Source organism: Caretta caretta, chromosome 9 (genome assembly GCF_965140235.1).
Source record: "Caretta caretta isolate rCarCar2 chromosome 9, rCarCar1.hap1, whole genome shotgun sequence".
Taxonomy (NCBI): Eukaryota; Metazoa; Chordata; order Testudines; family Cheloniidae; genus Caretta; species Caretta caretta.
The window spans coordinates 76,433,182-76,448,137 of record NC_134214.1 but is presented as its reverse complement, the minus strand read 5'-3'; the positions used below and the strand labels follow the sequence as shown (position 1 = coordinate 76,448,137).

The 14,956-nt window shown below is 44.1% G+C and overlaps 1 protein-coding gene across 1 annotated transcript; it reads left to right on the top strand.

Annotated features, from left to right (window-relative positions):
* Positions 1 to 297: 297 nt before the first annotated feature.
* Positions 298 to 12,238, top strand: TBX22 (T-box transcription factor 22). Its single transcript, XM_048864788.2, has 8 exons — positions 298 to 463; positions 1,205 to 1,358; positions 2,210 to 2,311; positions 3,930 to 4,104; positions 5,269 to 5,433; positions 6,279 to 6,343; positions 6,607 to 6,692; positions 11,391 to 12,238. Exons 1-8 carry the CDS (start codon positions 298 to 300, stop codon positions 11,999 to 12,001), a joined length of 1,524 nt encoding a protein of 507 aa, XP_048720745.1. The 3' UTR covers positions 12,002 to 12,238.
* The last annotated feature ends 2,718 nt before the right edge of the window (positions 12,239 to 14,956 follow it).

Genomic DNA, 14,956 nt, shown 5'->3' with positions numbered 1-14,956 from the left:
CGGCTCCCCAATCGGAGCTGCTCCGTTTGCCAGTGAGGGCAGGTCTGTTCCCTAAAAATTCCTCCCCTTGCCAATCTCCTAGAACCACCAGGAGGAATAAATCGAGGGATTTAACCTGACGCGGGTTGCCCGCATGCACGATGCGGAGACCGTGCGAAGGAAGGGGCTGTCAGGAGGAACCTTACCGCTCCTGCCCGAGGGGGCTTTTAGCTCTCTTTTAGGATTTGGGGGATTTCCTCCCCATTTTTAAAGGATCAGGCTTGAAGTTCCGCTCGGGAGGATCCAATTTGCTCCGGGATGGCTCTAAGCTCCCGAGCTCACGCTTTCTCCGTTGAAGCCTTAGTGGGGAAATCCGCAAAGAGGAAACTGCAGGACTTCAGAGATGAGAAACAACAGCATCGCGTGGAGAAGGGAGAGGAGGAAGGGACCGGCTGCAGAGGGACCGGGAAAAGCCAGGGACCTGGTTAGTATCCCCCGTTTTTTCTCTTTAAATAACGTCTGACAGGAGAGGGCGCGGAGAGTCCTTGGTGGCTAAAGGCTTCCCGAACTCACGCAGTATCGGTTCCGCTCCTCAAACTCCGCAGCCCGTCCCGTCCCCCAGCCAGGTCACGGGGAGAGGCTGCGGGGAGCCTGAGATCCGCATACATGCAAAACAACAGCCATATATTAAAGAAACCTCCCGAGCTCTCTGTCTGAGGTGCGGGAGCTGAGCCGCATCCACCAGCTGTTTCCCCAGCCCGGCAGACCGGCCGGTTTCATAGAAAGAGACCGAAGAACCTGCCCAGGTGGTGCACGCCAAACTTCCTGATCGTTTGAATCAACTCCCCGAAGGCCCTGTCTCACCTGAGCCGGTTCCCGTTTCCTTTGCCAACCCGTAACTAGAGAAGCGAGCGCGGCCCTGGGCTCACCTTTGACACAGAAGGATTTGTGCCGGCCACGGAAAATAACCTTTGCTTTCCTTTCCCACCCCCGGGCCTTGATAATCTCCAGGCGCTCGCGGGGATGGTGAGTCCAGATTTTAGTAATCCGAAATATGCTGTATAATAGATTAGCTACTTCCACCTCGGATGCAGTCCGTATCCGCAGAGCCAGTGCCCAGGGTGGGGGCTCTGCAGGCTAATTCAGGGCCCGGGGGCATTTCGGTACATGTAAACTTGCTCTGAATAGGAACCGTGTAAATACTTCTCATTTCTGATCCTGGCAGAAAAGAGACCTAGGACAGACACATCGGCTTCTTTCTCAGCGAGCGCCGAAAGCCGAGAGGCGAAGGATGAGATCCACGTGGAACTGCAAGGCTCTGAACTCTGGAAAAGATTTCACGAGATTGGCACGGAAATGATTATTACCAAAGCCGGCAGGTATGGCAGAGCCAGGCACGCCTTGGGTGCTGTGTGGTTGTATGTAAATCATGGGTGATAGCCACAGGGTGTCTTCTGGCCCAAGAAAAACCCAGGTTCTTAAATACATTTGTTGTGCTTTCGATTGCTCGTGCTAACGATTCAAAAACTACGGGCAGCTCTGGAGAGCGTTGTAAAATATGAAACTTTCACTGAATCCCTGCAGCAAATCCCTTTGTCAAAGATTTGGCAAGTGGACCAAAAGCAAACCATTCGGCAAGCGTTCAAAAAACGTGTAGTATGCATTTATGCATGTTAACTGGAATGGTAGCCTATACAATCTTCATACTTAATGTTCCAATATATCTCCTACAGACGATATATTTGGTGTATGTTTTCTCTTCAATATTTTAATCAACTCGAATCTTATTAATATCTATATGAACAACATTACAAAGGAGGGTATGTAACCTAATGTTAGAAACCACGATCAGTGGAATTCTGTTTTACTATAGCCATCATTTTTTCATGCATATACTTTAATATTTCCCATATAGTAGATCTTACGGCAACTCTTTATATACAGCTAAATGTAACTTCCTTGTCTCTGCGATCACCCACGCATAACATGATCGGTTCCCGCTCACGTTCTGTGTAGCGTTTTGTGCTAAGAGCGACAACCACCCAGAGGATTTCACCCCGAATATTTTCGGTACAATCCCGTTTCCCAGTCCCCGAAAGTGATTATTTAAAAAAAAAATAATCGTTGTCGACTTTTAAAGTGGGAGCTTTGTCCTGAAACTTTTTACTCCCGCCTTACAAGCTTCAAAAGGAAAGAGGGAAAATAACGGGCTCCTTTCTGCATCCTGCAGGAGAATGTTTCCCTCCGTCAGGGTGAAAGTGAAGGGTCTGGAGCCAGCGAACCAATATTACGTCGCCATTGACGTGGTCCCTGTGGACTCCAAAAGATACAGGTAAAAAACCGGATCCACGCAAATGCCGCGCTGCGTTTTACAGCGCAAACAAAGAAGCCTGCACCATGCCCATTCACTACAACAACTAGCTGATTACCCGCGACAAGCAAAGGATCCCACAGTCCGCCGGCTATCGCTGCTGAGTGGGATCTGAAAACAACCGCCCCCCCCCACACACACACTTGCAAATAGCGGAGCCCCCTCCCCACCTCATTGCGGGGAAACTCCCTAGCGCCCAGCCTCAGAGCGGCGGCTCTCCCACACTTGTGTCCTGCGTCAGTTTCACTCACGCGTTTCAAAGCGCGCCCCGCTGCCTCTCCGCGCAGCAAACTCACCCGGGAGTGTTTGCTCGCCTCGGGCATCTCTGCGCTTGACCTAGGCCTCTTGCAGCTCCGTAGGATGCCTCGCCTGTCGGTGTTCCCTTGACCATCTCTGCCCCGGGCGCGCCCCCCGCCCCCCCAGGGCAGGGCAATGCGTCCAGTCCCCAGCCCCTAGGCAGGTTCCTTGTGGCCTGGAGCCCCCGAGGGTGCTGGGGGGAGGAGGGGAGCCAGCTCCGCGGGTCTGTGCGGCTTGCCCAGCAGTCACCGAATGACAGGGGGTGTCAAAGGGACACGGGGCAGGGGTGATCGCCGCCCGGAGGGGACAGGCTCTGGTTTCCGAGTAACAAGGGCAATTTCGCTGGGGGGGGGGGGGTGTGGGTGTATGTGCAAAGATTACCGGTGTAAACCGGAGAGCGAGGTTCAGAGCCGGCCTTGCTTTGGGTGCAACAGCGAAATGACCCAACGACAGTCACAACAAGCAGCCTTGCCCAGGGCACCCCCAGAGCAATCAACCTGCAAGCACTGGGGGGCAATTAAACTAGAGCCCCCGGAGCTGTGTGCCGGCCGGCTGGAGGGGCTCCGGGCTCCCAGGGACTATCCCACTGCCCAGTAACAAGAGCTGAGAACGGGTTGGGAACCTAAGCTCAGGAAGGAAACTGGGGGGGGGGGGTTGTTTCTCACCTAACCCTCCCCGCCCCCCCAGGTGACGAGGCAGACAAAGCAGCGGGAGCAACTGATAACTCCGATTGGTTGCTGTGGTGGTTGTTGTTGTCTTATGATTTGCAGCCCTTCAGAAACACATTTGTTTTAGCGGGCGCACGTGCGCACAGGGCTAGTGTCTGCGCAGGGCGGAGAGCCCGCGGGGGTCCCGCTTCTCCTTGCCAGGTTTACCCCCCCCCCTTGCCCCACGCCGCCAGCCCTGGAGGGATGGGTGAGGCTGGGAGGCTGGAAGCCGAGCCAGCTGCGGGGTTTCCCTGTGCCGGGCCCACACACATCCCTACAATGGCCCGGCTGGGCACAGCCTGGCTTGGGAAACAAGCGCCACCGCTGGGGAGCTGGGCCCGGAGCGGTGCACGGCCCCGGCCGGGGGCAGGCAGAGCGCTCGGGCTCCCCGGATCTCGCTCAGCGGCGCAGATCGGTTTCCTCTGCGGCTGGCGTCCGGAACCAGGGGCCAGCCCCACCGAACGCCCTGGCCCTGCCGCGCCCCCTGGGGCGGGAGCCACAGGCCTCCCTCGGCCTGGCTCCCGGCCCGGGGTCCTGCTGTTGTCTGCTGACCCCGCTGTGCCCTCCCGTTGTAGGTATGTCTACCACAGCTCCCAGTGGATGGTGGCTGGGAACACAGACCACTCCTGTATAACGCCCAGGCTCTATATCCACCCGGATTCCCCCTGCTCCGGAGAGACCTGGATGAGGCAAATCATCAGCTTCGACAGGGTGAAACTCACCAACAATGAGATGGACGACAAAGGGCATGTAGGTGTGGATTTAGCCCGGTTCTCGTCCTGCAGGGGGAGGGAGGCGGGCAGGGGCAGCCCCCCGGGAGGCGGACACTCCCCCCGCCCCTTCAGCTCTTTTAGGGAGGGCCCCGGTGGATGCAGCCGCATTCCCGATCTATTCTCCCCCCTCTGCCATGCACAGCCCGGTTTGGTCCCGTGCTTGCACGGCCTGGGGACTGAGCCCCTAAACCAGGGCTGGAGAGAATCGTCACTTGCCCCTGGACGGGAAGAGGGGGGAAGGGGTGTATCCGGCCGCAGTGCCGGCTGTGGGGTGAACGCAGTTGAACAGTGTGTGTGTGTGTGGGGGGGGGGGGGGGGCTTTCTTTCGCTGTCCCTGGGCCTCCTTGTCCCTTGGGGATCCCGCTTCCAGTCTGTGGCCTCCAGTCCCTGGGGCGAGGCCAAGACCCTAAAGACGCCACGCGTTTTTCAGGCGAGTCAGATGCCAGCCAGGGAAGCCCCATGCGGAATCAGTGCGTGTCCATAAGCACCAGCCTGAGTAAGACCCGTTATTCCAAGTGCCCAGCACCTTGCAGAGATCGGGAAGGAGGGTTATAGCTGCACACAAGAGCCGCAACTTTACAGCCTGTCCACTGCAGTCATTCGTGCCAGAAAGCGCCTAAATCCTATGAAATATCCCGCACTCAGCTGCAATCTGTCCCTTTCTTCTTGAGTTAAACGAACTGGATTTTCGAGCCCACAGTTCCTATCCGGATGAGGGGGGGGGTTGTTCCCCCCCCCCAATATTGCACGAAGATTGGGAGAGCAAATTTGGGTCACCAGAGAGCCGAGCCGTTGATTTAAGCGGGGGGGGAGGTTTGCTGGTATTTGCAAAATAAAACAAACGGGGCTTTAGGAAAGCAAAATGGACCCCCCCCCACACACACACACACTCCCCCCCCCCCCCCCACACACACACCCGAATCTTCCCAGAGGCAAACGCAAATTTGAGTTAACTAACGCGGTGTTTAGAGTCAGGACAGATTTCGAGGCAGTTGGTTCAGCTCGGAGAACGGGAGCAGGAGAGAACTACTTGGCTATCTATTGCTAATGGGAGAAGCATTTCAGCCGGCCACAGGGGTTCTCTCGTCCCTTTCTGTGCAGAGGGGAAAGCTGCTCACCCTCTTTTCCTTGTAATTTACAGATTATCCTGCAGTCCATGCACAAATACAAACCGAGAGTGCACGTGATTCTGCAGGATTCCAGATTTGATCTGGCCCAGATCCAGTCTCTGCCAGCGGAAGGGGTTAAAACCTTTTCATTTAAGGAAACCGAATTCACCACTGTTACGGCTTATCAAAACCAGCAGGTAAAGCGGCCCCGGGGAACAGAGAGAGCGCCCGAGCTTTCCTGCACTGCAGCCCGGCTCGGAGCTTCACCTTTGCTGGGTTCTTGGGAAACAGAACCGCAGCTGGAATCCTGGATTTTTAACTTTGGGGTTTTTTTTACTAATTTTGAGCATGTTCCACAACACACGCTAGGATATATTACCGCCTGTTACTGCCTGCTCACGCGGGGCTGCTACTTTCACTAAGAAATCTCTGGAGACTTGCTCTCCCCCGGGCCTTGACTACAATAACAATATAATAAATACTAATTGTATTTAGAAAAGTCCTGATGCTGCGAGGTGCTGAGTCCTATTCCTGTTAACTTCAGCACCTTGTAGGACTTGGCACTGCCCTCACAGACTGCCACAGCGCCAGGGGAGCTGGGCGATGCTTTATAATAAACAACGCGGTAAAGTGTTGTGGAAGTAGAATTAAAACATGTGCACAAAACTGCAGATAAAATAAATAGAAGGGAATCTTGTTTAGAAAATACCAACGGGAAAGGAACTCAGTCTGCTTGAGATTAAGGAATCATCATCATCATCATAATTAATAAGTGCTGCTTTAAAGTGCATAGGGAGGGAGGGATATTTATAATAGAAACAACTGCAATATTGAGCTAAATCTTGCCCTTACATTCAATTGAAGTCAACAGGGCTATCTGTAGGATTCAGGAAAGCAGATTTTAATCTAAACAATATAATTCAATATAACAATCAGTGGAAGTGAGGGTACTATACCCCTCTTATATCATTTTAATCCTACTTTCACCTGGCCTTATTTACTCACTACAATTATTTGATTATTTTAATTTTTTAATCTGTAGATTACCAAGCTGAAAATAGACAGGAATCCCTTTGCTAAAGGATTTCGAGACCCTGGGAGAAACAGGTAATTGTTATAAATTGTCAGCTACAACTTCTGTACATTCTCATGTGTGTAAAAAGATCTACACTCTATTTCATACTACTTTTAATTTACGATTTGAAATGACTTTGTTAATTAACTGGAAAGAAAGAAAAGAGAGAAGGCTTTAGAATATTTATGCATTCTTTCTTTATGAAAGATATCTAGAAAGGCAGGAAGTCCGCAAATGTAATTCTCTGCAGGAGCCATATCCATTAAGTCACTGAATTCCACGTTCTACTTTATAGGGGAGTGCTGGATGGACTTTTGGAAACATATCCATGGAGGCCACCACTTACTCTGGATTTTAAGACCTTTGGTGCAGAAACCCAAGGTGAGTTTTGAATCTTCAAGTGGTTTCTAAGGTGTAAACAAAAGATTAAGTGTAAAACAGAAATAACCTAACTGTTGTGCATGTGTGAAATGACATGGAAATGACATGGAGATGTGGATGTGTGAAATTACATTAGGAGGATGCCATCCTGGGGGATGGCACTGTGATGAAAGGATTAGAATTCAAATTTACTGACTCAGTCCTTTCTTGCTGTTTATGCTTAATAACAACTATCTAGCTGACTGTTTCCGTGAGCAAGACAATATTTTTACATTAACTCTTTATTAATTTTCAAATCAAATGACATTGAAGAATAAATAAATATCTGAAAAGAAGAAAAAGGACAAGAAAGTAACTATATTAAGTCACTAATAACAACAACTCATTTAGGGACAGCTACTTCAGGCCCTGATCCTGCAAAGAGCTGTGCCCAGGAGGATCCTTGCACCATTTCAGTGGGGCTCCATACAGGTGCAAAATCCTACCCTCCTGGAGCTTATTGTCCGTTTGAAGCCTTAAAGACCTTCTATCACATTATGTTTTATCTGTGACTAAAGGCAATCTTGAGATGCTTGAGTTAATGCCATCATATTTGAACATCTGGTGGTGGGCATTTTCAGTGAAGGACCCTTTGCTATAAAATTCATTCCCTCTGCTGGTCTAATACAGGCTGAGCCCTTGGGTGTGAAGTCTGTATTCTTTCCATGATAGTGTGTCAATTAGTTAATTATTTAGGACTATAATTAATGTATTTTAGCATTGTGTATAAACTTAAAGATTTTGATAAGTTCATGTATTATATCTAAACTTAAGAGTACATACAATAAAATAAATATTACACAGAGGAAGTGGGTAGATACCAAACAACATTCTGTAGACCTAACTCTACATACCTTGTGCAAGGAAGACTCCTGTAGAAATCAATTTAAGGAGTATGAAACTTCCCCAGGAACATTGTAGTAATGCTTTAATGTACACTAACCATTCAACTGTAGCTGAGAATACTGAAACAGGATTCACACCTATAACTTGTATGAAAAAATATTATTCAGCTGTTTTAGAGGGATATATAGAATAGGTTTGTTATTTTGCTATCTTGTCACAAAATCCATAAATTTCTTGTGATTGTCCATTCCATTCTAGAAAATTATCTTGAAATAGGATCATAATAATATTTAATGATATTTTCTATGGTTTGCTACTCTTCTTTTTTGGATAAACAAAATCCAATGTTTAAATAGTAAAGAAGATGATACAATATCTAGAAATTATCAATAATAGGACATTTAACTGCTGCAAAATTGCAAATAAGTGTTGCAAGATTTTTCAAATAATAATTATCTCCACTGATACGAAGGTTTCTAACCATCAGAGGAGTGAAGTTCTGGAACAGCCTTCCAAGGGAAGCAGTGGGGGCAAAAGATCTATCTTGCTTCAAGATTAAACTCGATAAGTTTATGGAGGAGATGGTATGATGGAATAACATGATTTTGGCAATTAATTGATCTTTAACTGTTCATGATAAATAAGCCCAATGGCCTGTGATGGGATGTTAGATGGGGTGGGATCTGAGTTACTACAGAGAATTCTTTCCTGGGTATCTGGCTGGTGAATCTTGCCCACATGCTCAGGGTTCAGCTGATCACAATATTTGGGATCGGGAAGGAATTTTCCTCCAGGGCAGATTGGAAGAGGCCCTGGGGGGTTTTCGCCTTCCTCTGTAGCATGGGGCACGGGTCACTTGCTGGAGGATTTTCTGCACCTTGAAGTCTTTAAACCATGATTTGAGGACTTCAGTAGCTCAGACATAGGTTAGGGGTTTTTCAGGAGTGGGTGGGTGAGATTCTGTGGCCTGCGTTGTGCAGGAGGTCAGACTAGATGATCATAATGGTCCCTTCTGATCTTAATACCTATGAGTCTATGAGAAGTTATTTGTTTGGCACCCAATCCTGCAGAATTTACACAGGAAAAATGTCCACTGGAAGTTTTGCTCGAAGAATGCGTGCTTGTAGAGCCAGATGAAAAATTGTAGACTCTACCATTGGAAAGCACTTTAAAAAAAAAAGCTATGCTTACCAATTTAACACAGCCATTAACCTTAGAAAAAATTTGAAGATTTCTGTATTGTGGCATGTACATCCTATGTTATCTCAAAACATGAATAGTTCCTATTTTATAAGATCAAGAAGTCAAGATACATAGACATAGAGGCTACACACATAAATACTGTATAGAATTAATGATGGTGTGGGATGTTATAAAAGGTTTATTATTAGAGAAAAGGTTGAAAACACACATCCTAAGGGCTTAAAACCTAGAAGGCAAATGATTTATTTTAAAAATCTCATGATTTTTTTAAGACAATTTCATGATCTTTTGGGGTCCAACTGACTTTTGAACACTGAGAATACGGATATCCCTTCACTTATATGATATGGGCACACACACATACATTGTGATACATGTACGCACAACTTGGTCTAAATACCCATTGTATTCAATGGGAATAAGATCAGGTCTAAATATTTGTACGGCAAAGAAAGCTAAGTGACCCATGAAAAGTTTTTCAGTGACTTGTTGCAGTGATTTGCTATGCTCTTCTTGCATTTCTGAAACACCGACAATGTGTCCATTAGCTACTCCGAAACAGGACTTGGATTTTTTTTTGTTAATAATTTAATTTAATAATTTCAGAACATGACAAGGCCATCTAGACTAAACATGCCTACATAGATCCATCTGAACTGTAGAGCAGCTTATGGATGGGCAAGAACTTTCACATTCCAAAAGTTAACAGACCTGCCAAGGAATGGTGCACAACTGATAGTGACACACAGAGAGCATAGACGAAAGGAATACTGTAGATGCTGAAAAATTCTCAGCAACAATCTATTTACAGTACCTAATAAAAATGCTTAACCAGATTTGCAGTATTATTTTATTCATTTCTCACCCCACAAAATCCAAAGATCTATTGGAAACCACTTTATGTACATTTTAAGGAGCATTTTAAGTTTATGATAATATTCTACGCACTGTCCACTACTTAGCCACATAGGGACTACTTTTGCAAGTTGAGATAATGATCTTGCCATCACAAATGTGATCTTACATTGCTTAAGTTGCCTCTTAAACACTATAATATTAGTGAGAATTAGGGAGAAGGAGGAGAATAGGTCCTTTCTGTTGCCTGCTCCCTCTCCCATTGAAATCAATATTAAAACAGCAATTGACATCAGTGTGAAAAAGATGAAGCCCTTAATGTGCAAAAATATGCCATCATTCCTGCAAATACGTACATGATATGGTCTGCAGTTAATCTGAGAACAAGAATAGTTTCTACATTGCATCACTTCTTAAACCTTCACATTGTATCAATCTCATATACTGACAGCAAAAAGTATAGAATATCAAAAGATTCCTGATAGACCATTACACATAAAACCTGACCAGATCGTGTCTTGCGTACATGATTTTGAATTATAGTGTAAATGAAGAAAGATCCTAAACATGTCAGAACCATTTTACAAGTGTGACAAAAAGCAAGTGGGGATATTTTGTTTTTTTTTCCATGCCAGCATTAATACATATAAATAAATGAGAAAAAAGTAGACCCAAATTTTGTGATATAAGGTGCAATGGAGCTGTGCTAATATATCTGCAGGAGAAGAATGGGGCTTTTAAATGATGCCATCTTAAAACAGTGTCCGCTTAGTAACAGGAATACACATTGCTCTGCAATGTTTCACTGTCAAAGCAACCATCTCTCCTTAGCTTTTACCCTTGAACTTACATAGGAGGAGCTGAAAACTTGTGCTGAACAATGGCGTTACACACCAGTAACCTAATAAATATAAAATAAGTGGATGTTGTTTTTCTAATAAATTTATGAAAGCAATCATTAATCCACTTCAGAAAATAGGTTGTTAAATTGAAAAGAATGTTTAAAGTTGTTTGAGAAACGGTGATTAAAGGTGTCTTATAAACTGCAGTGGAAACTAAATAAAATGAGTCAATTCCTGTGATCGGGGTCCAAGGCAAAATTTCCATTAATGCTGAATAAGAAGTATTTCTATTGTTATATGCAAGGAAAACCCCTGGAAATCAGGAGGAAAATAGAGCACCTTAAACATGACACTGTTTGTTTATAAACAGAAGAAGGGAATTGATTATACATAGAGGCCTGATTCAACAAGGTATTTAAGCATGTGTGTGAGTTTCAGCACCTAAGAAGTTACAATCAAGTTATTGGGACAAAAAAAGAGAAATGTTAATGATATAACAAGATATGATCAATATACAGAATGTTGCTTAATATTGTTAATTCTGTACTAAGACATGTACCTATACATGTCAAGACAATGTAATTTAATGTCTTATTGTAAATGACCCAAATATCAATAAATAAAATTTTTCCCCGTTCCTGCCTCAAAAAAGTTTATGTGAGTAGTCACATACTTACACACACACGCATGACTACCTTGCTGCACTGGGGCCTAGATAACAAAGATATGATGCATAATTTATGGATGGATCTTGCCATAGTCTTGCTTGCAGAATTCCCTTTGGAGTCAGTAGATATTTAGATGAAAATGATAGCAGGCTACATTGACTTCAGTGTGGTCAGGATTCCACCCATAATTCTTATTCGTTAACATCCAGTAGCATCATTTTGACTACTTTTGCTTTTATTTTTAGATGGGAGTTCTGGTTCTTCACCTACGACCTCAAGTGGTGGGACGCCATCTCCTCTGAACTCCTTGCTTTCTCCATCTTGCTCACCTCCTACGTTTCACTTGTCAGCAAGCAACATTGGAGGGTCATGCCCTGAAACATATCTACATAATCTCAATTTGCCCCTTTACTACAAGATTTGTCCGACAAGCCTTTTGAGACAACAGTCACTTGTATTTCCAAGCCACGAAAAACTAGGAGGCACCAATCCACATGTTTTACCCCACTTCATGGTGGATGTGCCTGTGCTATCTTCCCTTGGCATAACAAATCTGAAAAATGGTAAATCTGAAGACTTAACTGGGCAGTGTCTACAAGTACCCAATTCTGCTAATCAAATGTTGTATGGACTACATGCATCTGGAAACATTTTCCCATCAAGTCCCATTGCTCGGGAAGCACTTAATTGTTCTTTACATTCTCCATATGGCTTGTATGGTTATAACTTTTCTATGCCATCTAGACTGATGAACGCAACAAGCCATTTCAAAGTGAATGACAGCATTCCGACTTCTTTTAGAGATGGCAGATGTAATCATTCTAACTGGCACTCAGCAATTAACCATTGCCTCTAATGGAACTATAGAACATTACTAACGCAGTGACATGTAAGCAAGTCTTTTCTTCAATCATTCCCAAAGGTTTGCTGATTATTGTATATAAAGTGCTTCATAATCCAGGAGTGACCTGCCTAGATATTTAACATTTCATGTGCAACTGGGTTGTAAAAAATGTTCTGAGCATGGGGGACAACAAGATAGCCAACAACAGAGAGATGCCTTTTGGTAAGAGTTATTTATGTAATGTTCACAGGATACCTGCAAACTTTACATTCACCTTTTTAATATTTGCACTCTGCAGCAGGAATGAACCTCAGTGTTAAGGAGCAACTAAGTATAATAAATGTGCAGTACTTTAAACATTATTTTCATGAAACTCTTTATCTAGCTTCCTCTTCAGTTACCTTGAAGGTGAAGGGCTAGCTTCTGCTCACCTTACTTGAGTTGTCCTACTTATGTTAATGGGACTATCTGAGGCCCTGATTTAGCAAACCATCCCTATTCAGCTATGTGCTTAAGCCCATGCTTGAGACCTATTGATTTTATGGGGCATACTTAGAGCGAAGCAAGCATCTTGCTGACTCAGGACCTGAATGAACCAGCTTAGCAGGATGTGGTCCCAAATCTAAACATTAGATGTTGAAGGAAGCAAAGACTGACCAAACGTCCAAGGGCTTGATTATTCCTGCCCTCGAGTGGTGGGGAAAGGGTGTCTGATGAGAGGAGGGTACAAAGAGCCTTCCTGACCCTGTGCCCCTACACAGCACAGTCTGCTCATTATGCTTTGCTAAGGACTCCGCTAGATAATGCTGAAAGTGGCACTAGCCTGTCCCAAAGTGGGCAGGGAGGACAGGGCAGGGCCATGTCTGCCTTCACTTTGGCCAGCTGGTCCCCATAAGGGGAGCTCAGGAAGCAGATCTCAGAGCTCCAGGAAACATTGAGCCTAAGTGAGACAAAACTCTTCCTGAAGCACTTGCTGGGGCAGTGCTCATCTGCATCTCCTCCAACCCCTTGGGGCATGAAGGAAAATAGGAATTGCCAGACTGGATCAGACCCAGGGCCCATCTAGTCCATTATCTTCTCTCTAACAGGGGCCAGCATCAGGTGCTGCAGAGAAAGGTATAAAAACCCTACAGCAGGCAGATATGGGGTAATCTGACCGCCATAGAGATCTCATACTGATCCCTAAGAGCTAGCGACTGACAAACTCTGAAGCATGAGGTTTTAATTCCCTCCCAATTTTTTTGTTAGCATGAACTGTTCTAACTCTGGATAGTCTTGTTACCCATGTAAATATTCTCCACCCTGCAAGGACACAATATAACGCTAACAGTTATCCACAATTGGAGGCATGCTGTTTATTTTTCTTTACTTGATGTATGTTCAGACCCTTCCTGAAGTCAGTTGATTTGTACGTCTAACTTGATATATAATAGACATTTGCAGAGAATATTTGACAGGAATTAGCCACGTTGTGGAATTAAAATGAGAGAGAGAGAGAGAGAATCCTGAATTTACAAACATAAAAATGAAAAGGAGTACTTGTGGCACTTAGAGACTAACAAATTTATTTGAGCATAAGCTTTCATGAGCTACAGCTCACTTCATCGGATGAGCTGTAGCTCACGAAAGCTTATACTCAAATAAATTTGTTAGTCTCTAAGGTGCCACAAGTACTCCTGTTCTTTTTGTGGATACAGACTAACACGGCTGCTACTCTGAAACATAAAAATGGTACTACATTGCAAATACACGTGGATTTAAGAATGAAAAGTTATTGGCAAAATTCTATTTTTACTCTCATTCATAAATTGTCGTGAAACTAGCCCAAAACAGGAGCTGTTTAAATAACACAGTTTAAAGATTTACTGTCACAGGACTTTGTTAAAATGAAATTGCATTCCGGAGATTGGTAGCCTTAACTTTTCCTGCTGGTAGAGCTGCCTATGACCTATTCACAAAACTCTCATATATATCAATAAGAGATGAGTACTTAGGGTATACATAACTCTGTTAAATTGATATCAAAACAGTTAGTAATATTGCAAAACGGAGAATATCTGCGTTCTAATGTTATTTTTTTAGCAATGTCTAGGGTTTTTTTTTAATTAAAAGTGAAACATTGCAACAAAGCACTGTTTATAACCAAATGTCTTACAACCACCTTCACTCACAATGGGACAATTCCTGGCTGCTTTACTCATGTGAGTAGTTCCATTGAAGACAATGGACCAGATTTTGCACATTGGTATCACAGAGATCAGAATCTTGGTTCATCAGGAGTGCTCACGAGAATAACAGGAGCAAGACATGGTCCTAAAACTTGAATATATTACTGGGGGAGCAGGAGGAGGATCTTCTAGATAAGTCATTTTTTTCTGGGTGGATGCAAATGGTAAATCCCAAATTCCACAATAACAGTAGTGATTAAATAAAATATTACAATTATGATAGATTTGAAGTTGTGGACCAAAACTGGTATTTTTCCACTTAAAAGAATAGATTGAAACCTAAGCTATAAATTTTTGGCATAGATGACTTTATGAAAAAGTATCATTTAAATCTGGATCAAATAAATTATATCTTTATTTCCTAGAGCTGAGCAAACAATTTATTTGACAAAATCACCCTCTTTTTCCATTCACAGAATGTATGATGTAAACAGAATATGATTTTCTCAAATGTATTTGTTATTTGATTAACTCTTCTCCACTTTTTTTTTAAACTTTTAAAATTAGCAATCTAACATTTGAGTTGTATTGTTTAGTTACAATCATTTTTATAAGTCATGTTATATTGTTTATGGTTCCTGATTGGATATGGATAATTGAAGTTCCTGTTGTGAATACAAATGGAAAACAAATTTAAAATGAAGTTTTTCATAAGCAGGCAAGCATAATTTTTGTGTTCTTGAGCATTCCAGGAAAACCCAATCATGCAATTATTTGCAGAGAGCAAAAAAGAGAATGC

Excerpts from the sequence above, each read along its gene's own strand:
- TBX22 (XM_048864788.2), top strand. The coding sequence starts at position 298 with ATGGCTCTAAGCTCCCGAGCTCACGCTTTCTCCGTTGAAGCCTTAGTG. Across the intron at positions 464-1,204 it reads CGGGAAAAGCCAGGGACCTG|AAAAGAGACCTAGGACAGAC; the intron begins GTTAGTATCCCC and ends TGATCCTGGCAG. Across the intron at positions 6,693-11,390 it reads CTTTGGTGCAGAAACCCAAG|ATGGGAGTTCTGGTTCTTCA; the intron begins GTGAGTTTTGAA and ends TTTTATTTTTAG.